The 25,223-nt window shown below is 40.1% G+C and overlaps 1 protein-coding gene across 1 annotated transcript in view; it reads left to right on the forward strand.

The window, feature by feature from the left end:
* The window catches only part of LOC108047856 (heterogeneous nuclear ribonucleoprotein Q), a 50,819-nt gene extending 25,948 nt beyond the window's left edge, over positions 1-24,871 (forward strand). Inside the window, 13 exon segments of the mRNA XM_017128227.2 lie at positions 10,602-10,720; positions 10,779-11,100; positions 11,192-11,433; positions 12,542-12,677; positions 15,844-15,977; positions 16,040-16,168; positions 16,228-16,368; positions 16,429-16,535; positions 16,945-17,066; positions 18,551-18,828; positions 20,855-21,008; positions 21,011-21,118; positions 24,474-24,871. Of these exon segments, the coding sequence (XP_016983716.2) occupies positions 10,602-10,720; positions 10,779-11,100; positions 11,192-11,433; positions 12,542-12,677; positions 15,844-15,977; positions 16,040-16,168; positions 16,228-16,368; positions 16,429-16,535; positions 16,945-17,066; positions 18,551-18,828; positions 20,855-21,008; positions 21,011-21,118; positions 24,474-24,649 (2,168 nt within the window). The 3' untranslated portion in view covers positions 24,650-24,871.
* The last annotated feature ends 352 nt before the right edge of the window (positions 24,872-25,223 follow it).

Raw genomic sequence — 25,223 nt, forward strand, 5'->3', positions numbered from 1 at the left:
CAGCTGTTTTACTGTTAGTCAGCGGCACCCACTTATGTTTTTAAGCCATCTTCCCAGGGTCTCCGTTTTCATCTCGAAGTCCCAAACTTTGGGTAACTTGAGAGACCCTCCAAGTTTTACCGTAAAATAAATAATTTCGGCATATTTCGATTTAGAGGCGAGTGCTGAGTAGAGCGAAAGAATTTCTCTTATTTTTGTTTATTTTTACACCGCTAGAGAGAATAGTTTAGTATCGAATTGGCATGTTCACGTGCTGACGAGCCACTTACCTTGATGCACGGGGATGGGGATGATGAGGAGAGGGGTCAGACAGTGGGTGGTGCAGTGGTTGTTGGGGACCGGCAGACGAGCGAAACCCACAAGTTCATGACCAAAATGCCGGATAGCCGGCGTGGGCGTTCGGTTCCACCTAACCGACCTCCAGGAAAACCCTTACCCAAACCCAAAACCCACTGTCCAGTCATCTCTCTGATGCATCTGTGTGGGAGTATCTGTATCTGCATCCGTAACTGTGCGTGTGCATCGGCATCTATGTGTAAACGTATCTGTGTGTTTGCAAAGGCTATCGCAACTGTGTGCGTTTATTTTAGTTAACGATTCGACTGACGATTTGCCCTCATGCCAAAGTATTATACAAATTTACAGACAGCATCTACGTTTTTTACACTCAGCCCTTCGGCATTCGTTCTTTTTGTTGTTTTCGCTCATTTAACCCCTTTGAAGGAATGTTCATCAGAGTTCTTTTTTTGCATAGAAGCTTCTCAGGCTCATTTGTACGTGTGTGTTTGTGTGAGTGGAACGCATTGTGGAACGTCGACGGTGTGTGTGAAAGATACGTTACACAAAAAAAAAAAGCATTTAAATATTTACTTATTCTATATAATTTTCAAATATGCATTTTTTAAATTTAGTTGTACTCTTACCTAGCAGTGAATTTTGTTTATGAAATCTAAATGTTTTGACTGCACTTTTCCAATACATTTATAATCTGATCCAACAAAAATTTTTTTACATGTACATATATTCTTTTTGTGTAGTCAGACTTGTGTTCAAACTCATTCCTATTCATAAAACAATATCATTCATTTTTCTTTCTGTGTAAGGGGGAACTTTCCCAAATTCTTCTAGCCTATTTATGAGGCATTTTCACTTTTGTTTGCCCGGTTTTTATTTGGGTTTACTGCTTTTAGTTTCTAGAGTTTGAAGACGAAAACTTGGCTTCCACACGGGACAAGATTCTCGTGTTTTTTCGCGATCTTCCACAGCCAAAGAAAGAGAGAAAAAGAGAGCAGTTTGCTTGTGTGTGTGTTACGGAGAGAGCATGTTTTTTCGCAATTTGCTTTGTGGTGCAAATTCTGCTGCCACTCGCGCTGCTTATCGGCTCTCTCAGCGCTCTCTCCCGCCTGGTTGTTTTTTTTTTTGCAAAACTTTTTGCTTGCCTGAGATACAAACGTATCTGTGTGAGAGTGACGCTCCGTGGGCTCTCGATTCGCAATTGTGTGCGTGCACTTTTGTCGCTGCAGCTTTTTCGTGGCTGCGACTGCGACTCCCCGAGTTGTAGTTGTTTGGTTTGGTTTGTGGCTTTTGTTGTGCGACGCAAGTGACGACGTGAAGACCAGAATTGCGAGCGGAGCGGTATACAGCCTCTGCTGTTTTTGCTTTAACTGCTGCCTCGATACCGCTGCTGATTTCCGATTCTCAGACGTTGGCGAACCGAGAACCGGTGACGTAGACGACGTTGCCGTCCGCCATTATTACAACGCGGCTGCCACACGCAAAAAAATATTGGACATACCCTAAAAATAACTTTCGCCAACTGCAGTTCGGAAAAGTGTGCTCGCTTGCCAAAAACAAAATAGGAAAACAAAAATAACGTACAAGACCGTAAATTCCCATAGTTATATTTTAAAATATGTTGGCAGAGAGCGCGCGCGGCATGCAAAACGATTCGGAAACGTAACGACGGAACGGCGGGCGGCCAATTGTGATCTCATATGCGATACGATCTTAACTCCAATACAAATATTCTATGTAGAAAAATGCCAGGAATCTAGCAACAAATTGTGCAACGCCGAGTATAACAACTACAAATACAAATACTACAAATAGTTCAAATTGAACGCAACGAAGTAATATTGTGAATTTTTTAGTGCAAGCCAAATACAACAAAAAAAATAAAAAGAAAAAGGTAATTTCAGTATCTTGGCGATACTTTTGCCAACTGCAATTTGCAATTAGTGGCTATGCACACATACATTGACATTATAGCTATATGTATAAAATTATAAAAAGTGAGCGAGAGCAGACAACAATATCATCGTATCAAGTGCCTGTATGTGTGCATTTTCGAGTGAGTAGTGTGGATGTGTGTGTACGTTCCGATATAGGAACAAAACAGCGACGGCATTTTATTTTATATTTTTCGCCTTCGTCTTGCTTCTCCTCTCTCTTTTTTCTTAAACTGCAGCCCCAACATATATATGTATGCGCTGTCTGTGTTAGTGTTTGCAATAATGTGCAAAAATTAGAAATGTCTATATGTATACCCTGCGTATGAGGTATAAAATTAAATCGCCAAACAGCTGACGCATGGCGTGAAGTGAAATGAAATGAAACGAAATAAATTCAAATGAAAATGTATGTGCGTTCAGGTGTTTTTCCTTGATATTTAATAAAATGCGGACAACGACAACAACAACGCCCACGGCTTTCGGCGTTGTTCAACACTGCAGCTCACACACACACACGCAAACACAGAGGCCCCACAATGGAAGCGCCCCCCACACAGACACCAACGCACACACTCTCGGAAAAGAGAGGCATGCAACGATTTTTTTTATTTTTGCGACGCTTGGCTTTGTGTGTGTGAGTGCGGCAATGCATTTAACATCGTCACAATCGCATTAAAACGCCGTCGTCTACCTCTTTGGTATCCCCCCACCCTGGAGTCCCCCAATTCTTCTTGGGCCACCATTTTGATTTTTGCCTTTTGCATCGTTCGCTGCCTCCCTTCTTCCCTTACCCTTTCCTTTTCTTCCCTTCCTTCGGCTCCAATATCGTTGCCGCCGACGCCGCTTAAATCATTAAAAAGTGAACTTAAAATAAAGAAAAGTCCAGACAAAGTTGAACCGCCTGAATATTTTTGTGAGTGTGTTTGTGCAAAAAACCGGTTTGTTCTGCCTCTTAAAACCGAGATTCGTAAGGTTTTTTTTTTGTTAATGGTAAATTTTTTGTTTGTTGCCTTGCTTTTGGTGGTCAACACTGCATCCCGATTTAGCGCAGCCTGCTTTCGCTCCTGAGCTCCAAAGTTCGGCCACGTGTCAACCTAATGGCGTCCACTAAACCCACACACATGCAGTTTTGAAAACCGGCCGGCGTGCATAAAGGGGGGACAATGGTGGTGGGGGTGGGGGTTTTCTAGGCAGTTGGGAGAGACCAAAAGCTTGACTGCAGTGACCGAAAAGCTTTCTAGTGCAATGTGCTCTCTCCAAAGAGAGAGAGGAAGAAAGTAGCGAGCTAGAGAGAATCAAAGAGAGCAATTATTTGCAGTTTCTTCTTCTGTTGTCTGTCGCGTCCTCAACAAACCCCCTTTAAAAGCCCCCTTGCACCCAGCCCCTTCTTCAATACAACACCCCTTGCAGAACCCCCCTTTACCCTACCCATGTGCGCATAATTTGGCGCTTCGCCATGTTTTCTCCTCGCTCGCCTTTGTACTTTCATGCTGCCCCCAAACAGCGGCTCTCATTTAGTTTGGGTGTTGCATGATGCATGACTCTTGGCTCTCGCCAGAGCATGGCCGGCGGGCAGAGGGGGTTGCCTGGGGCTGGGAGTTGTTAGGGAGCTCAACCCGGAGGGGTTTGCCGGCAAACACGTTTTGCCTTTTGCACTCGACTTGGAAGCCGAGTTAAGTAATTTTCTCTCTTTCGTTTTTCCTTCCCTTTTCGCTAGGGGAAAATACTTTTGCTTCTTATTAATTATTCAAATTGAAAATATGTATCAATAAGCCTCTGTGCGGTGATTACTCTCCAAACTGTCATGTTTACTCAAAGTGCTTTTAAATCGGCTTAAGCCTGTTTGAATTTCTTCCTAACCAGAAATCGTTGATCACATAAACGATACGAACCAAATATGAAGTAGGATTTATTTATTATTTATTTATATTAAGGAAAAAATCAGAATTATTTATATTATTAATCGAAAACTGTTCTTTCTTTATTTCGAAGACTTCAATAATTAAGGATATATAAATATGCAACGCAGATTCTTATTATTTCTCTTTTCTTCAAAATAATTTCCAAGCGCTGCTCACAATTTATTCAGGCCAGTTGCAATCAGCGGGAGCCGTGCCATTCAGAGCTATCCGCCAGGATATACTGCCATTCCTCCAGAGTCGCCTCCTCTCCCCACTACACCATCCCAATGCCACACACCATAGGAAAAGATCACAGCGGGCGGTACTAGGAGCAGCCTAATTTCGCAAATAATAAAATATGCTAAAATGAAAATGCAAAAGATATGCGCTCAACGAGACTCGTTTACCGCTCCCCATTCTAACGTGGGTACCACACGTACCGCCCCCTTTCGCCCCGAGAATCCAACCCAATTGAGCGGCGCCTGCAGCCGGCACTTTTCTAATTCGCCGAACTATGGGGGACCCAGTGGAAACCTAGCTATCTCAGCTTAGCTCTTGTCCCACTCGGATTGGGCTGGGGTTTTGTGTCGGATTGGATTGTGTTGGCCTGGGCTCGGTTGGGTGGTTTTTGTCGGATGGGTTTTGGGATTGTTTGGGTTGGGGTCGCGTACCGCACACAAAAGCGCATTTTGGTTTCCGCCGGCTCGTGTGGCATGTGTTTGTGCCCCTGTCTTTTTGGCCACGTTTTTACCCTATTGAGGATGCTATAAATTCGTTCGAAAAACAAGGAACTATATAAAAAGGATTGGATAAAATCATAACTTTATATAAATAGATGAAAATGAATGCCACGTGACGGGCTGTTCGGGAATAAGATTGTATACAATATAAATCCAACACAATATAAGAAAATATATTTTAGAAAGCATAATTACCAAACCTTTTCAAAAAGGACTATATAAATTTTCTTTTAGATGAATTGAATAATTATCGCAATGATTTCTTTGGAAATTACTTTAAAGCATGTAGAATTTGCTTACTTAAGCTAGAAGTTTGATATGCTAGGGTATTTCCAGTTTCGATCCCCGAAAAGAGTGTTATTTTCCTGTTTATTTCGCCACTGAACAAGTTGGCTTTCTACTTTCTACGACTCCAACTTTGGCATCGACTCCTGGGGGCATCTTTGACAGCCATAAAAAAGCACGCCATTTTCTTCTTTGGCAAACTTTTGTGTAATTTTCATTTCGTGCTTGTCGCGTGCCTCCTATTTCTCCAACTCCTGCCACCATTCTTCCCAAGAGCCGGCGGCTTTATGTACTGTTGCAGGCACGTTGTACGTTGTTTTTTCACTCCTTATTTTTGGCAGTTGCACAGCGCAAATACACGGATAGACACAATGCCTCAGTCAGCCACTGTTTGTTGGTACATACCACCGTCCGTCCGGCTGTTGTTGTCGCTGCCGCAATGCAGTGAATTCGGCATGAGTCCTTAGTTTTGGCCTGGCCAACACGTGACTGACCTCCTCGACTGGGCTTACTTTCGGGGGTCAGGGGCTGGATGTTGGGCGCCATTTTCATTTGTTGATGCGGTCGAGCAGCGTCCCTGCACTTTTGCGGCCACAAAACGTGAGCATCAAATATTGAAAACATTTCCCCGGCCGGGCTGCACAGTTTTTATGGCTGCCTCGCCATGGATGTGGATGTGGGCCCCAAGTGACGTGGCCAAAAAGAGCTTTTTTGGCAGATATTCCGAAGGCAGGACCCGTCTGATTGGTTTCTTGGCAACAAAACCCCACTGAACTACCACGAACCCGTTGCTGTTTACTCAAATAAACCCGACTTGCAACTTATTGCCATGTTATCTTTGATTTTGGCACCGGCACAGCGACTATCGAGAGCAGCCGGGACCAAAAAGACAACAAAACGGGGACGAAGACTTGCCACGTGACTCTATTTAATATATGACTTGAGATGGAATTTGTTTATACAAGATAATGGCACAGATAACTTATCTAATTGCTAAGTTCACAGATAGAGGGGAATAACCTCTAAATAAGACATAGCAATTATAACGTACAAGCTTACGTCTAGCAGGAAAATAATTCGATTTTAAAAAAGTTTGCAACCAATTACACATAAAAATAAATTTATGTAACTTATTGATTTGCTTATATTCTCAATACAATTGAGATGTATGTGGTAAAATATCTAAAAAGAGCAATCCGACTCTTAACTAAACTAGAATTTCTCAAGAGTAATTTAATCCAACGCCTAAAAGCAGGCAGCAATAAAGTTTACTTCCTGATTGCACTTCCACTTTAAGGTTTTCTAATATTTCATTAAACTTCTTCTGTAGTCCTCCATAAATTACAATAAATTTCATTCATTTAATATTCTCTTGAGGGGGGGTGGGAATCCCTTCTTTCTCCTCTTCCCCAAAATCTCCACCGTTGTCTGCCGCCTTTCAGTCGCTTCCATCTAATTTGCTTGGTTTGCCTGCACTTTGCAGGGAATTTGTTCGTTGTCGCAATGCCATAAATTGTGCAACTTATGCGGCCAACTGGCCGCCTTCTAATGCCCCAGCCCCCAACCCCCCTCTTCTGGGGCTATAAATTACAAGAAGGCATTTGCCACACTTCCGTTCGGAGGCCTTCAGGTCTGCCTCGGTTTTGGCCGGGTCTGCAGTGTCTGCAGTTTCCACTCCGACCAGGCCAGCCTGGGCTGGAGTTATTTTTGTGCCTTAAATCGGCTTAACTGGCCGCCGGAGTTGTAGTTGGCTCATCTGGACACCACGGGAAGGGGGTGAAAATCAATAACGCCAAGGAAGGTAGCTCCAACCGGCACGGCCATTGTTGTCGCCGTTGTCCATGGCAATAACATTTAAATGGCCAGGGCTTCTTGAAATTCACATTGCGAAAGCCTGAAACTTTAACACTTCCTAGCATGGCAAACAACCCCAGACTTGGACGCCCTTGTCGTAGAACCCCATCCGAGATATTCATTCGTAGTTTCTACAGTCTGGCTTCGGCTGACAGACAGGGCGAAGTTACAGAGGTGGGGATGGGGGGGTCTTGTAATTCTAGACCAGACTCTGCCGGTGGCGGCGACGCTTTGTCTGGCAGACAGAACCGAGTGACGAACAAATGTGGCAAAACGATTTATTTGGCTTTATCAGCAATTTTGATTCTTCTTTGTCTCCCATTGAAAGAGTCGCATTAAGTGTTCCGCCTGCGTTGCGGCGATTTGTCATATCGCTGATTTACTAACCTTACACCAGGCATTATCTCTTGGCAAAGAGCCCGATGGTGGAATCTGGTGGCGAACCACCCCTGCGAGCGGTTTGAGGGTGACTGTTCTTTCCTTTTCTTTTTTTTTTGCCGAGGGTGTAACTAACCGCCACAAGTGCACGGGGCAGGATATGCCTGCATGTGGATGTTTGCGCATATCGCCGGCATCAACATCAAATTTATTGAGGTAGTTGCCAGGCGGCCCTGGCAAACAAAACGAACATGTAAAAAGAAATGCTCTTTAACATGCAAACGTTTCTTTGTTTTTCTATTTTTTTTTTTTTTTTCATTACTATTTCTTTCATATATGTAACGGACAGAGTTGCCACTGCCGGGACAAACGAGCGGCTACCCTGTTGCCATAACAAACATGCATAAAAAATGATGACACAGACGGCAAACAAGCAGAAAAAAGCAAACACGTAATCCGGCAAGTGTTGCAAATTGAAAGCGCTTCTAGGCCAGCCTACATGAGAAGCAGTCACCTGAATAGCTCCGGTTCCTGGCCCTTAGAATGAATGGGCTGTGTCCCTAAATTGGTGTCCTTTTTGCAGTCCCAAACATGCCATACAGCACACACAAAGCTAGGATGGCCAGACATGGCAACACTGCGTACAGGGCACATATCCTTTTATCGATATTTCGTTGCAATCCTAATGGAATTTCCTGCGTTGTTGTCTACTCCTTTAAACTGGCTCCATATCCATTGGCCGTGTTTATTATTCATTTCCTTGCAGTGCCTCGATAAAGCGCTTTTCCTGCACATTTTCATGGCGCTCCCCCGGTGTTTGCCCTTTTGTGGGCTTCCCTGCGGTTGTCGCCAACACTTTCCACTTACAGCTCGCTGCGTTTCGCGCTTAACCAGCCTATATATATATACATATACATATAGTGCATACACCATATAGGTTCTCGCATTGGGAAAATAGGGTGGAATGGGTGGAATGTGTGGAGAGGGGGTGACCGACGAGGTCTGTTATTGTTGTTACTGGGTGACTGGTTCCGTTTATTGTTATAGCGCACATTGCATTCTGATGGCCCCACTGCAGTTGTCATAAATATCTAGTAGGTTTTAGTCTAAATATTTAGTGCAGGATTGCCACCTCTATAGCTCGGTTTCGGTAGCCCTACCCCAAAATCGAATCATAGTTGGCTGTCTAGGGCAACTGTCAAAAGTCATTCGAGAATGATTTGGTGTCGGTCTCACAAATTTATTTCTACTCAGTCGTGAAAATTTTTAGCCGTCTTTCGAATCGTTTCGGAACAACTACCTTTCTGACTGTAATTTGTATTCCTAAAAAAAGAAAATATATAAAACGTATAAAAGTAAAATTCTGAAATTATTACAATACACACAATTGCAAGCGAAATTCCAAGTCATCGAAGGAAATTTAAAAATTCTTAAATTGTTGCATTTCGCGTGTGGTTTCCGAGATGGAGGCCAACGTTCAGAAGGATGGCGGTGGGGGGGGCGGCGAGTCCCCGACCCCCAGGATTCTCAAGACCCGCTCTGCAATACCGAATCTTAGCCCAAAGCCCAGTTCCAGCAGTGAGTATTTCGCCTATTTCACGGGTCTAAAGCTCCATATTGCCCCGATATCAATCGAAAAGTATTTCAATGTCAGCGAAAACGAAACGAATGGCAGAGAAATTATTGCGAACATACGAAATTCGCAATAAGCCTGATGATTGAAGAGGGGAAAGAGAGAGAGCAACAAACAAAAAGCGTAACGCTAGAAATTTCAGAAATGTTCGCGTTTGCTCATAATTTAGTGGGTTTCGCTCTTTCTAGCGTTGCCTCCCGTTCTTTTTAGCGATAGAGCTTGCTGATATTTTGCACATGTTACGCAATTATCGCTCTCGACTAGTTTGGGACCCCAGCCCCTCATTTTTATTTATTTTCTGCCTGCAGCTTGCTTCGTTTTTTGTTTGAACGTCAAACACACACTTCGCCGACATCTGTATGTATGTACATGTGAATCAAAATAGCATTTGCTGATTGTGCGACTGCTAAGGTAGATTTCTATGCTACGACGTGTATAGGTGAGCGTTTGCCACTTGACAACGGGCGGAAAATTTGCATTTTCATTATGAGTGTGCCATAAATATTCATTTATGATAAATTCCTGAATGCACCTGCACTTGCAACTAAATCAAATTGCTCTTATTTTCTCTAGTCTTTCAAACCAACGGAATTCTGATGCGTGAAATATTATATACATATTGTACATTAAACATATTTTGAAACATAATTTTTTTACTTAGCTCTTTTCTTTTTTGAGACGGATTATTGCTTGTAATTTGTACAGTGTACGCGAATACTATCTTGCTAATGTTCTAACAATTTTACAACCTGTTAGTAGATAAGAATTGTCAAACATCTAAATCGCAGTTTACAACTAGCAACTAGCTGTTAAATTTCATATTTAACTAACTAAAGTGCAGTGGCAGTTTAACACACCATTAAAATAGAACACACAATCACAATGATTCAGGTAAAGATTTATCAGCGGTTACCATAGCAACCAATACGTCACGCTTATCGGTCTTGCCTAATAGGTGAACTACATCGCGTATACGTAACGCGTCACGCACAATTCGCAAAACGCGACTCATTTCGATTGTTTACATTTTGGCCAACACGTTTTTATGCCGCTCTCCCTTCACTTTTCTCTTTACGCATCAACTTACTCACGCACTTTTTGGTGCTTTCATGCTCTTTTTCTTTCTCTTGATTTTCTCCCACTTTTGGATCGCAAATTTGTGCGTTTCGCATTTTGTTTGAAGTCAATGAACTTTTTTGCTTTGTTGTCTACTCTCACATACTCTCTAAATTCATTTCTTCACTTATCTCATTTTACGAGTGCGTGTGGCGATGCGTAAGTTGCGAAATTTTTGTATTTCGCACAATCTCGCGACCCATTTTTCAAGCAGTCGCCATTTGTTGCTATTTTTCAGCGTTCGTTGAACTGTACAACGTAAATTTGTAGGTCGCTAAAAGCTGTGGGTCCATAATAAGCCATTCCAAGAATATACAAATTAATTTATTTTGGCAATACAAAATTTAGGTATAATAAGAAAATTAGGAATTGCTAATATTGTTATTAAACCATAATATTGTGTAATTGTCTTTTGCTTTATTATGAAATTTTATTTATTTTTGTATTTTTATTATACTTACAGAAATGGCGGAGGGTAATGGCGAACTGTTAGATGACATTAATCAGAAAGCCGATGACCGTGGCGATGGCGAACGTACAGAAGACTATCCCAAGCTGCTGGAATACGGTCTGGACAAGAAAGTGAGTATTTGTTGGACACCATGGTAGGATGATCTTCAACTGACCGACATTTGCTTAGGTCGCCGGCAAACTGGATGAAATCTACAAAACGGGCAAGTTGGCTCACGCCGAGCTGGACGAGCGCGCACTGGACGCGCTCAAGGAGTTCCCCGTCGATGGTGCCTTGAATGTGCTGGGTCAGTTCCTCGAATCGAACCTGGAGCACGTGTCAAACAAGTCCGCCTACTTATGTGGCGTGATGAAGACGTACCGCCAGAAGAGTCGAGCCAGCCAACAGGGCGTGGCCGCGCCCGCCGCTGCCATTCAGGTCAAAGGTCCCGACGAGGACAAGATCAAGAAGATCCTCGAGCGCACCGGCTACACATTAGATGTGACGACAGGTGAGATAGTCCACGAGTTTCTCAATACCATAATATACATCACCATTCTTGAATCCATAATCATATTATAAATATAAATTCCACCGCTTAGGTCAGCGAAAATACGGCGGACCGCCACCGGATTGGGAGGGAAATGTGCCGGGCAATGGTTGCGAGGTTTTCTGCGGCAAGATACCCAAGGACATGTACGAGGACGAACTGATTCCGCTCTTCGAGAACTGCGGCACAATCTGGGACCTACGCCTCATGATGGACCCAATGACGGGCACAAATCGTGGTTATGCATTTGTCACATTCACAAATCGCGAAGCGGCCGTCAATGCAGTGCGACAGGTATTTAAGCCAACCACAGACCCTTCATACCACCACCACCCAACCAACCACCTACCCACCCACCTACCTTGCCCCACCTTCTACGCCCCGCCTCCCCAAAAAAACCCAAATCAGTATCCCCCGCTTCAATGTTTTTTACGTATCGCTAACTCCTACGATATATACATATCCTATATATACATATTTAACGTATTGTATCCACATATTTTACTCTCGTGTTATAAAAATCGAAGAAAGTAGGAACAGTTATGCGGCCAAAACAAAATTAAAACAAATCAAATTCTCCACAGCAAGACCGAAAAATTACCAATATGATCTAACCGATTTGGCGCTTTTAGATCAGAGACCAGATAAATTGTGCAATTTTATTTAGTTTTTACCGTATGCTAACTTTACCACTGCCTTCGCTATATACAAATTTGAACTATAGGCAACGCTATCTGTCTCACTCTCTCGCTGTCTCTCTCTACTTGATCTTTCTGTAACTTATGTAATGCATGTCCCGTCTTCTATGATTTGTAATCTTAAATTATGCAAACGAATCTCTTCAGCGCCTTTAAATCGTTCAAATTGCAAGTTTGAAAAGAGTTCTCCTTCTCTACGAATAAAGATTTGGCCTCCCTTAAAATACACACACACTCCCCAACCCGCTCTTCTATCTGTATTATTTTCTTTTTAGTTTAATTTTCTCTAGTCCTAAGTCCAGCTATGTAGCTATCAACTTTTGTAGTCAACTTAGCAGCGTACGTTCAACCTCACTGTCTGGTTTTATTTAGACGAGCATGACCAAAATTCAGATTACGATATAGGGCGGAGAATTGAGCCGCCGAATATCTAATGCCTTAACCAGTTAACCACTAACAAAAATGTTTTTCCTTTAACATTTCCAAACCGAAACTCAACCGAAATTCTACGCGGCCCGCTTCGAAATTGGTAAACAAATGAAATGTTTAACAATCCTAATCTTATTATTTAACCCCTCCTTATTCTAATCACCCCTTTATTTGCCTTAGTTCAAAATTATTTATTAGTTATGATTTTATTAATTTATTATTAACATTGAATTGGTATTAAAAAACAACGTTTTACCTTCCCTCCCACAATTTAGCTCGATAATCACGAAATAAAACCCGGCAAGTGTCTGAAAATAAATATAAGCGTACCGAATCTGCGCCTTTTCGTAGGCAATATTCCCAAGTCAAAGGGCAAAGATGAAATTTTAGAGGAATTTGGTAAACTTACAGGTAAATTGACAAACACGACATTAACCAAAAAATCTATTTTAAATTACCATCACTGGAGTTGCTTTTGGCAGCTTCACAATCGGCTTTAAACTGTAAACAAAAATCCAATTGGCTAAACAAACAGAAATTGGCTAATTGCAAGAGCAAGACGGTTTTGCTAGGTTAGAAAGGGTCTTAGGATTTTTAAGTTAAGTTTATTTTATGTGTTATGTTTTTGTTTCAACTCATCCCTTTACTATTCACCCTCCACCTCAAACCATCCAAACCATCCGCCATTGCCATCTCAACACTTCAGAAAAAGTTGAAAAGTGTTCTCCCCTGAAAATACAAATCGAGACACTCTTTTCAAATGCGCCCACGCTCCATGATAGAAATCGAAACACAAACATCGTCGGATGCATATTTCTCAGTTTTATCATATGTATATGTTGCCTCATATATAGCAGACCCACACAACCACACCGACACATACATACCCACATAGATACAGCGACACGCCCATTTGTCTCATTGCCATTCGTTACAAGCTTGAATTGTCGTATAAGAATATTTCTTTTCAACTTATTTACATAATATCTCCAGTCATTAACTTTGCCTACAAAAAAAAAGAACCAACAAAAAAATATTCAAATTTTTAAATTTTTTACCAAATTGTTATGCATTCCAAAACTTTGTTTCCATTATGTTCTTCTATAAATATTAATCACACCGTAGGAAAGCAGGCTCTTAAAAATCGAAATATTAAGTATACGCCGTGTGCTAGCTAGAAAGTCATTTCAAGTGAAATTGACAAGGTAAGAGCGAGTGGCATTTGACTTTCTAGCTGCATAGAGCCCAAAAAGTTCCCCGTTTTTTTTTTATTTTGAAGTAATTGTTCCGCATAGTAAGTACTAGTACTGGTAGTGACAACGAATAATCCACATCAAATCAACTGGAATTTAGCTAAAGAACAACCTTATTTTTGAGTAAATTAATTTTTTATTTGGCACGCAATACAAAATATTAAAAAAAAGTTACTAAAGTTTAGATAATAGAACTCCACATTTTCTCCCACCCATGAGAATAACTATCACACACGAACACTCATTCTTCCACCTTTGAAACCACAAACCCGATACCAAATCAATCCAAAATCAAATCGCAGTACCAATGAACTACAAATTTTTCATAGCAAATCAAAATTTTCTTTTGTTTTGTGTGAACTTTTAAACAATTGCAGCTAAATGATTTTGAAATTCGGAAAGGCAAAAAGATTGGTGTTACGATATCATTTAACAATCACCGGCTATTTGTCGGCAATATACCTAAGAATAGAGATCGCGACGAATTAATTGAGGAATTTTCAAAACATGCACGTAAGTGATCCAAAAACCAACAGCAACCACAAACAAAGCAAAAGACCCCTAAAAAAACCAAGACCCCAAAAATCAGACCAGCACAAACCCCAATTGGCTACCAGAATTGGCCAACCTTAATTACTTGTATTTAATCCCATAAATGTTTTTAGGGGCGATACTTGCAGAATTAAAAAGCGCATGGAAGCCTACAAAATGAAGTATCAATTGGATTTTTGTTTTGCAATTTTCGCTTTTAAAATGCTGTACCCTCCAACCAAAAAAAAATCAAATTATCAATCACTTTAAAACTCCCCACAAAATTGAAACATTCTAACAAGTGAACAAATCAAGGGCAAAGCTTTTCAGTTAATTAAAGCTGTGTCCTTGAGTCGATTGCATTTTATTCTCTCACTCATTTTCTGTAGCGTAAAGCGCTGTTAGTAAATACAACAAAAAATTAATTGTTCTTTAATTTTTTTTGTTTAACATTCCAATTATTAAATGTGCCCAATTTGTTGACATTGAAAACCTGTAGCTTAACAATTCGCTAACCAAAACATTTTGAATATTTTTGAAAAAACCAAAAATAATAAAGGGATAAACCTAGTTTTTGTTTTAGTGCAGACCTATATCATATACACATAGATAATAAACGGCGCACACAAACCAAACCAAACCAAACCGAAATGCGATCCCGCCCCAAAAACCAAAATATGAAACAGTAATTCGTCTACTCAAATCGATATGTTTTGGCCTATTATTCATGTTGAATATATAAAATTCATTTATTAATGACTGGAGACTACAAGCCTTAAAAATGAACTCATTTTACTCTAACTCTCTCTGTATCTATCTCTCACATAAGCGCTACTTCCCCGAGCAATTGATGCAAACGAATCGACGAGAAACTAAGCCAAATTCAAAATCCAATATCCATATTTCGTTGTTACGTTATTGTTCTCTATCTCTACCGATCTCTCGTTGTATCTCAGTGTACACACAATTTCTCTATATATCTCTTAATCTGTCTAACTCTGGCTATGTTTGTGTATAGTTTTCCCGTTATCGTTTCCATTACTCCAAAGGATAAAAAACAAATCCAAGCTCAATGTGTGCTCTACTTCGTGTTGTGTTTTTGGTTATATTTTGTTACTTTCCTATTTTAATTGCAACATGTACTATATATATAAAAACAAACAAACAACAACAATAGCAACAGAGGTTTTATTAAGTGTTTTTCTAAATGTGTGTTTCATTTTACAATACTCTCTATACGTATTACATATCCAACTTAATGTTATACCCCCCCGCTCTCTGTAATACTTTCTCTAAATCTCAAACCCTGCATACACAAAAACAAAACTGTTATTAGCTTAGCGCATTCAATTATTCAAAAATATTTCAAAAAGTTAAGCAAGCGGCAATTGTTGGCATTGGTTTTCAAAATCATCTAATTCGCTCTACATATTATATAGAGATTCAGATTACGGAAATACTCATTATTTTACACAACATCATGTAAAATTTTGTGCATTTCTGTATAAATATAAATATAATACAGTATTCAACTTATTTATAAATACCCGTCAAGAGTGCGTCTCAGTGTCTTATCACCTGTACTCGCAAACATTCTCGCACACAAAAACACCTGCCAATATACCGATACAGATACAAATACTTTTTTGTTGTATTACTTTCGTTTCAATTTTTACATATGCAACCAACTAATCATATTGCATTTGAATTGATAACACGATTTATATTTACTGTACTCAAATGACAATTTTCTTTATTTAAAAATAAACCTGATCCCGAATCTGAACCTATAGCTGGCCTTTACGAGGTAATCATATACAGTTCGCCAGATGATAAGAAAAAGAATCGCGGCTTCTGCTTTCTCGAATACGAGTCACACAAGGCGGCATCTTTGGCCAAACGAAGACTTGGCACTGGTAGAATTAAGGTGAGTCCAAAAATCGAAATTAATTAAAACAAATTTAAATTATAATGTGATCCATTTATCAGGTATGGGGATGTGATATAATAGTCGACTGGGCCGATCCACAGGAGGAGCCGGATGAACAAACTATGTCCAAGGTTAAAGTTCTTTATGTGCGAAATCTAACCCAGGACGTCTCAGAGGATAAGCTGAAGGTAATACCAGTAGATAACCTAAATAATAACCATGATCTAATACTAAATTCTATCAACAGGAGCAATTTGAGCAATATGGAAAGGTGGAACGCGTTAAGAAGATAAAAGACTATGCCTTTATACACTTTGAGGATCGTGATAGCGCCGTCGAAGCTATGCGTGGCCTTAATGGCAAGGAGATCGGCGCCTCGAATATTGAGGTGGGTGTTTGCTAACTGCAACCAAAATCTGAAATATTTTCTAACATCGTGTCCTTGTAGGTCTCTCTCGCCAAACCTCCCTCGGACAAAAAGAAAAAGGAGGAAATTCTGCGGGCTCGTGAGCGCCGTATGATGCAAATGATGCAAGCGCGTCCCGGGATCGTGGGGTAAGTACTTCGAGCCCTAGCAATTTTAATACCCCAACCAAATACTCCACCTGAAAACTTGTCTAGCACAGCAACACCTACAATACCCACAGATTGGCGCAAAATTCCAAAACCAAAAATGATATAAAGTACAAGTGCTGTTAAAAGCACTCCATTGGGCACGTTAGATTTCGGCTAATTCCAAATTGAAAATGTCTGTTTGCTTTTCAAGTCGCCACCATTCAAATCAGTCGATTACTTACATATTTATATTTTATTATTGTTTTCTTTCTTTCTTTGCCAATTGCCCGCTACGTGAATGAACTTCACCCCCAAAATACTTTGTTGTATACCCCGCACACGACACCAAAAAACCAAAAAACCATAAACCAAAAACCGAACCATCTCCGTGTGGGATTACCTTGTAAAGATTTGAAACCTTGTCTCCATACAGAAATCTGTCGCCGACACATCCCAGCATGATGTCCTTGACGCCCATGCGCCTGCAAGGGGCGCGCATGCCGCTGCGTACGCCGATACCTCGCGAATACGGTAAGTTTGGCAAATTCGCCAAGTGAATATCCATCCGTATCCGTCGGATACGTTTCTAGATGTCTGTATGTATATGTATATGCATAGCCATCCAGGCTATGATGTTGATGTTAATATTGATGAGGAGAGAAGTGAAGAGCAGGCAGCCGCAAGCGCCTTCAATTTGGGACTCTACACAATTGAGAAAAAATACTTTATAACTTTTGTTAATTTGGTTTAGTTCTTGTAGTCAGTTAGTCAAGTTGTTAGGCACACTCACACACACACACACCACACTAACACCACTCATACACCCACACACAGCGTATTAATCAAGTACTTCAGTATTTTCTAGGTTCGTTTTTAGTTTTAGTTCGAAGTCTAACACTAATCCGGTCTGCAGTTTAAGCCTTAAGTTGAACGATATCATGTCCGCCATCGAACGCAACGTTTTGTTACCCTCTGTTTATCTTGATTATTGTTTTTCCTCGCCTCATCATTTAAGTTATTTAAGGTTCAGAAAGCGCGCGCTATCTACTAACAATTGTATAATTGCCCCAGAAACACACACACACACAACGCACATCCACTCACTCTCACCCAAATGCCCCAAAGTCACGCTTAGCACTGCCCTCGAGTCCCAGTCGAGTGAGAAAACGTATCCAGCTAGATCGAGATTAACCCACTAACCTTAAGATCTCTGACCATTGGCAATCAATTGAAGTAACTTACTTGAATATAACCAACCATTTCACTGATTTCTATTACTTTTCTCATCTTACTAATCGTAAATGTTGTTTCTTTCTTTCCGATACTCGCATTTGCAAGTTATATGTCAATGCTCTATTTATCTCCACAATAATTATTATCCTTGGTTTACTTGCATGTCCGTATTTATTTATTTCCTTATCGATGTTGTCCAGTTTTCCCCTTTTTGTTGTTTTATATAACCTATCTTCGACTCTCCCGCCCCTCCGATCCGAACTCTCTGTGTCGCAAAGTGCAAGGCATTAAAAACACACAATACTCAATCCATAACCAAAGCATAGACATTAGACATTAAACCTTAAACGTTGTCCATAGTTGTTTACGATAATTAAATGTTGCAATTGTGTTCTCTGTGTAGCGAATGTTAAGCACCCTGTATACTGTTTGATGTTATATCACCGGTAAGTAACCCTAAGTCTCATCTACTTATGCCACATACCGATTCGTGTGTGTTTTAGTGTGACATCTAAACCACCAACCAACCAACCACCCAACAACAACCACAATCAAAACCATCAATCCATTTATACCCCCTCGCGAGTATCTTGTTGCGTTACAGTACGCGCCCAATTCGTTGAACATTGGCAAAGTGAAACAATTGGCAGCATATAATATATACAGGAGGAGTTTTAGGTCTAGGTGTAGAGAGGGGGGAGGAGTATCTTGTCGTAACCCATTGAAAGTCCTCAACCTAATCCTAATCCCCGCCTTATACCCACCTGTACCTTCCCCTGCAGAATACGATTACGACTATTTCGGTTTCTCGGACTACCGCCCGGGTACTTATGCCACCAACGAGTCGTTCTACGACGAGCTGTACCGCTCCTATGATGGGGATTACAATTACTACGATTACCAGAGCGGCGCGGGCAGCGGGGGCGGGAATGTGGCCGGCGGTCCGGTGATTCCGCTGCCGTCCGGCGGCGGCGGCTCCTCCCAGAACTCACCGCTGGCCAGTGGGCAACGATCGGCCAGATCCTCAGCAAGTGGTCCCAGTGGTTCGACGGGCATTGTGGTGCGTTTTTACGAATCGAACTCTCATTAGATCCCCTCGAATCGGAGTACAATTTGAAGAACAAGAAAACACCGCACACAGAAACACAAGATTTGTAGAGTTCGTTTTGATTTATACTGATTTTTAGATATGCCCTCAGTTGATGATTGATTGCCTTCCTCTTGTAGTAGTTAGTTTATTTTGTAATTTCCTTCGATTTGTTTACAAACGCTTCCATCATTTGGCTTTAATTTCCCCCAAAATATGTTTTCTTTGTTTCGTTTATGAAGTCAAAATTTGCACGATTCTTGCTGCCAAATTCCACCAAACACCCACCACTCACCCACACCCAAAAACCAAATTACAAATGCACACCATGCCACGCCCACTCGCCCACACACACCCACAGACACACGTGCACGCCCATTGCCGGAACAAGGATTATTTGTTGCTTGTTTTCGCATTGTTTTGCTTTACCCATGGAAACATCCTACCATTTAAGGACTCTACGCGCGCAACGTCGCAATCGAAAAATTAACAAACGGTGCTTTATTACGCTTAACTTATGCTTTTGCTTGTACGTATACCTGCTTATTTATTTATAATTTAAATTGCACCATCCATCGCCAGGCTGAATTAACCATTTATTATATATTTATGAGCTGAACACGGCGTGCTGATGTTTTAATTTTAATCAATTTTTAGCAATTAAGTGAATCGCTTTTTATTACGACTGCCCACCCAAATGCGTCGCTTTATATTAATATATATATTTGTTTTGTTACAAACGCAAACGCTTTAATGTTTAAACCGATTAACCGCATTACGCTTATTGTATTCTTTTAGTTACATTATAAAACAAATTTACAAACATGGTAAAGTTATTTTTTGAATATTGTGTCAATCGCAAGAGGCAAAACTTCTGTTGCTTGGACTTAAACGTTTCAAGCGCCCCAGATCCGTTGTTATAAGTATATTATAATACCCAATTGACTAGTTAAATGCTCACTCAGTTTACACCTAAAACAGAGAACAGTATATATACATTTTAGTAATTTCTATATAAATAATACATACTTTATATGCATACATTACATCGTGTATGTACAATCAAACAAACAGTTTTACACAAAGAATCTAACGCGTTTATTTCGATTTTTTTCTTTTCTTTTCTTTCTTTTTATGTGTTCTTGTTATATACTTATCTATATACAAATACAATTCATTTGTTTTTCGGTACAATATGACAAAAAAACAACAAATCTTGAAAAAAAAATTATATATATGTTCGTCAAAACCAAAAAAAAAACCCACATTAAAATTACAAATTCTATCTCTGCCACCAACCTAAATCAAAATCAAAACAAAAATCAACCACCAACCAAATGACCAAATCTAAAAACAAAAACTATCGTTAACCTTTCGATTCAAAACCAAACGAAAACTGTTTTTCTGACCCCCCACCCTTATTCCGAAAACGCAACCGCACCAAATTCGAAATTCTCATCGATTCGACATTCAAAATTCAAAATCAATTCAAAAACGTTCTTTTTTATTTTGCCTAAATCTTTTGTTTAATTCGAAATTTGAAATGACCAAATTTGACAATTATCTTGGCGATCCATATATATACAAACACATTCAATTATGTATAAAAAATGCTAATGCTATTGAAAAATTGTAAACGCAAAAATTCGAACAAAAATTTCGAAACCTGAAAAACTGAAATCAAAAACGAAATCAAAACGCAAAACCAAACCAACGGCCGATGGATAACCAAAAATGATGGAAAATGGAACCGTATCTGATCTGGAAATGCAAAAAACACGCTCTCGAAACACCCACCACCACCCACACAACACAACACACACACTCGAAACACACGTAAACACCACACACACACATGTACACCACACCCACCCACAAACGCAACTAATGCATGCAATAATGACGATGATGATGATGATGACGCCTACCCACTGTGCCATTGAAATATGATCACGATGATGATGATGATAATGTGATGTGGATGTGGATGGATGTGTAGGGAGTTGGTCGTGGGCATGGAATCACAGTGCCGCGTGGCAGAGTCGTTGGCCAGCGTGGCAGCATCAGTCGTCTGGGGGCCCAAACAGTGCCACAGGCGGCGGCAGCGGCAGCGGCGGCGGGACAGGCGGCGGCGGCGGCGGTAGCTCAGCGGGGGCCACCGGTCAGGGGGCGCCGGCAGCAACCGGGGGGGTCCGTGGGGTGGTGCCAACGCGTCCCAGCGCTCGTGGCACCCAGCACGTCAAGCCGCTACAAAATTTACCAGGTGAGCTCAACAATACAAAAAAACACAAGATCGTATCTCAATAATACACCACAACAATAAAATACCAATCAACAAATAAAAAAAAAACCACCAATCAAATTCAAAACCAAATCAAACCAAAAACCAAATCGAATCAAAAACGATACCTCCCAACAACCTGCGCCAAGTGAAACTGCATAAACAAAACCAACAACAGCGACAAACTTAAGAGAATATATACATTGCAAATGTCAAATTCATATAAATTAATAAGTAAAGCCAAGTAAAAATGTAACATGCATATGAAATACCACCCACACCCCTACGAACACACACACACAGACACGCACCCCACACACACACTCATCACGCGCACAAAAACAAAAACGAACATAACGAGAGATTTTAATATAGTGTGAATCCCCTCCCCCAGAATCCCCCCCAAAAAAAGGTCACTTCAATGTCGTGTGTCTCGCATTTGTAACTGTTCTAAATGTTGTAAATTTTATTACTAATTCTTTGGTTATTTTTTTTAATACTTCCATTTTACTTTCTTATACAATAATCATACTTTTCTTCTTAAATGTTTCTCTTGCTGCTTACTATTGTGATGTTATTATCCATTCATTTTTTTTTCATTTCTGTGTCGGCGCTGAAATGTATGCTACAATTTTTGATGCATGTCTTGACTTAGTTTTTTTCTGGTCCAACTGTAAGCAGCAATTGACAGCCACGCCCATTAAACACAGACCCACTCGCGCACACACACACAGACACACACACCGAAACATATCGCCTATGTATATGGATAGCCATTATAACAAATTATGTAATTGTTTATACACATATTGTCTTGGATATGTACCTAACTAAATGAGCAATGTCTGTAAACGTTTATGAATCGATTAGTATTTATGACCCAACACCCAACCACGTACAGAGAATATATTGTCACCCACTAACTAAGCGCCATAGAGAGTCGGGAGAGTTAATGAATTCCGATTAATATCCATGTTTGTCCCTAACCTGTTTATTCCCATCGATAGAACCCGCCGAAAAAATAGCCCCATCCAAAATTTTGACGTACGTGTATATAATTTTTTGTGTTTTTTTTTTATCCCGCGCTGATTTGTTGCCTACCAGCTACAAATAATATACTTATACAAATGATACGCGTTTCAAGATTGACCTGATCGATTGCGATTGCACAAATCTAAATATAAAACCTTTATTTATATATTATTTATATTCTAGCCCATTAATTTAACAATATACATATAATATTTTGTGTGATTTTATGTATATCGAACTGTGAGTCTTGTTAATTAATTATCCATCATGCTTTGCGAAGCCAAAAAAAAAAAACAAATAAAAATAATAGTTTAGTAACCTATACACATGTATACCTATATGACCTTATATATGTATAATATAACCACCCTTTAACATTTCATACATATCATATCCACACACAGGGTGACACCAGTACCAACTGAGATCGTTTTTTATTTACTTTATGTATAAACAAATACTAATCGATTCGTGTATTATGTTTACAACACGCACACACACCAACCAATTTTTGTTATAATTTGTTGTCAATGGAATCTATACTTGTTTATATATACATATATACATAACATATGTATGTGTATATAGCGGAGAGCCCTAACCAGATCACGCTTTTGTTCCAGTAATGTGGGTTGACTAACAAAAGCGTGACAAACTCGAGAAGCACCCAATAATCCACCCACAGAAAACAGAAAACACCACCGCCCGATCACCTGCTTCCGTTTTGAACACGCTTTACATTTTTGTGGCTGTACTCGTAGATACTTTTGTCTTCACGAAAGACAACTTTTTATTTAATGTTAGAATGCTTCACACACACATGCTCATACCATATACCAACAAGCGCTTTGTTTTTGATACCACCACTGTGTCAGCAGAGTAAATGCAAAAAAAAAAAAAAAATCTAAAAATGAATGCAAAACAAACCAAAAACCTAAATCTGTTTCTAGCTGGAGCTGCACTCAAGACTTTCATGGAGGGCAACTAAGCGTAGCACGTCGACCTCCTCCACGGTCAGCGGCAAGAGTCGCTCTCCGGTCAAGAAGCGTAAAGTCCATAGGTCCCCACATAGCAAGTCCAAGTCACACAAGTCCAAGAAGCATTCCCACAAACCCAAGTCGTCTCGGCCCGAAAAAGAAAAGAAATCCAAACGGAAGTCCGTCTAAAATAATTCTGCCATTGCTAAATTCATAATGTGGGCTATGCCCACGACACTCTGTCCCAAGAACACAAACCACATTATTCTATGTGAACATCATACCTATTACTTTTTTTCCAAAATCAAATCACAACGAAGAATCTCGTCATTGGCAGTCCAAAAGAAAGAAATTCAAGAACACATCACGCATCTCGTCCCATGGACTTGCAGGATCAAAATCTATAGCGCCAGATCAGATCAGTTCAGCCCTGTAAACAGACCGCCCCGACAAACACTGAAAGAAGTCCTTGCTAAATTCAAAATTTGAATGCTTGGGAGTGGAGAACGAACCCCCAGCAGCACACTCGCCAATGGCCCAATACATAGAATACACAAACCCGCGTCTTTCAAGTACAGCGCTCTGTTATCCTTTGGTCCAGGGATCCATCGATCTGGCGGCCGACTCCTTTTGTAACCTTGTCCCGGTTATCGCCGATCGCCCATCGCCCATCATGTTAGCTGTGCCTAAATGTTCCGTGTTTCATGTCGGGCGATAATATCATGTACAATGTTTTACTTACAACAAAGAACCCCGTTTGGTAATTGTTAACTCCCCACACATACACGAATACACTCTGCACATTACATCATAATCACACACCCCAAAACATTATGTATTTGTACATGTAATCATGTCCCAAGTCCCTGGCGTTATGTCGAGTTAACACGATTTTCCCGATTTGTGATGTGTAAAACCAATGATGAGATAAATTAAACGAACAAATTATCAAATGTGTTGTCTTTAATTTTTTTTTGGATATCACTTCAGCCCCAACGACCCCCTACTTACAAAGCAAAAACAAAATGGACAAAATATCATTAAATTGTGCTACTAAAAAAAAAACTAATACAACGTCAAGAAATCCCCATTCGAACCATAGACCAGTTGAACTTAATCCAATCAAAAACAACCAACTACCAAACAAAGAAATAATAGCAACAACTTTGAACCATTTTTGTATTAACAAAATTTTTAACTCTCTTTCTCTTTTTTTTCTTTCGAAAAACACCTTCACCACCCACCCAAAAACACACAACAACGCACACCAAAAACCGAATGCCTTCCAAAAAAAACAACAACCTACGACCACCGTCACCAATCCGCAGTAGTCGGTAAACGTAAGTTCGATGGAGGTCACCAAAATCCGGCAGATGTTAAGCGACGTTACCCGAGCGGTTTAATAGGAAATGGCGGCAGTTGGGGCAGTTTACCGCTACCACAGCAACCTTTAGGCACCAATGGTGAACAGTGGTACATGGATACGTTTTCGGCATGGAGTTAAAACCACACAGCAACAACAACAACAACAACCCAATTGAAATCAGTTAAAAGCATCATTAACAACAAGAACAACAACAACAGCAGCAACACAAGGAAGTTACAACCAAAAATAATTATTTTCTCCGAACAAAATCCTGGAGAAGAATCCTTCGCGTCATAGTAAACACAAAAAACAAAAATAGCAAACATTTATAAAAGCAATAAATTTAATTTCAACAAACTATATAAAGTATAAGAAACACAATTAGCCACAATTCAAAAGCATTGTTTAGAGATTCGTTTCGATCTTAGTTATTTTGCTATGAACGCCGTAGATTGCGTCCCTCCAAATAATAAAAATAATAACAAATCAAGAAATCAGCAATAGCAGCAGCAAATATGTCGAGTAGAGTATATGTATTGTATGTAATCACATTAAAAATAGCCTTTGCAGCAAGAGCATTTTAAACGAAAAATTTTCATTTAGCGAAACAAGTTTAGCAGATTTTCCCAAATCCAATTTTAAAAAGCATCAGCTTCACAACTTAGATAAACCAAAGTCAAATCGTTTTAAAAGTTCACAAAATGTATAAGGA

Source organism: Drosophila rhopaloa, unplaced genomic scaffold (genome assembly GCF_018152115.1).
Source record: "Drosophila rhopaloa isolate 14029-0021.01 unplaced genomic scaffold, ASM1815211v1 contig_178, whole genome shotgun sequence".
Classification (NCBI taxonomy): Eukaryota; Metazoa; Arthropoda; class Insecta; order Diptera; family Drosophilidae; genus Drosophila; species Drosophila rhopaloa.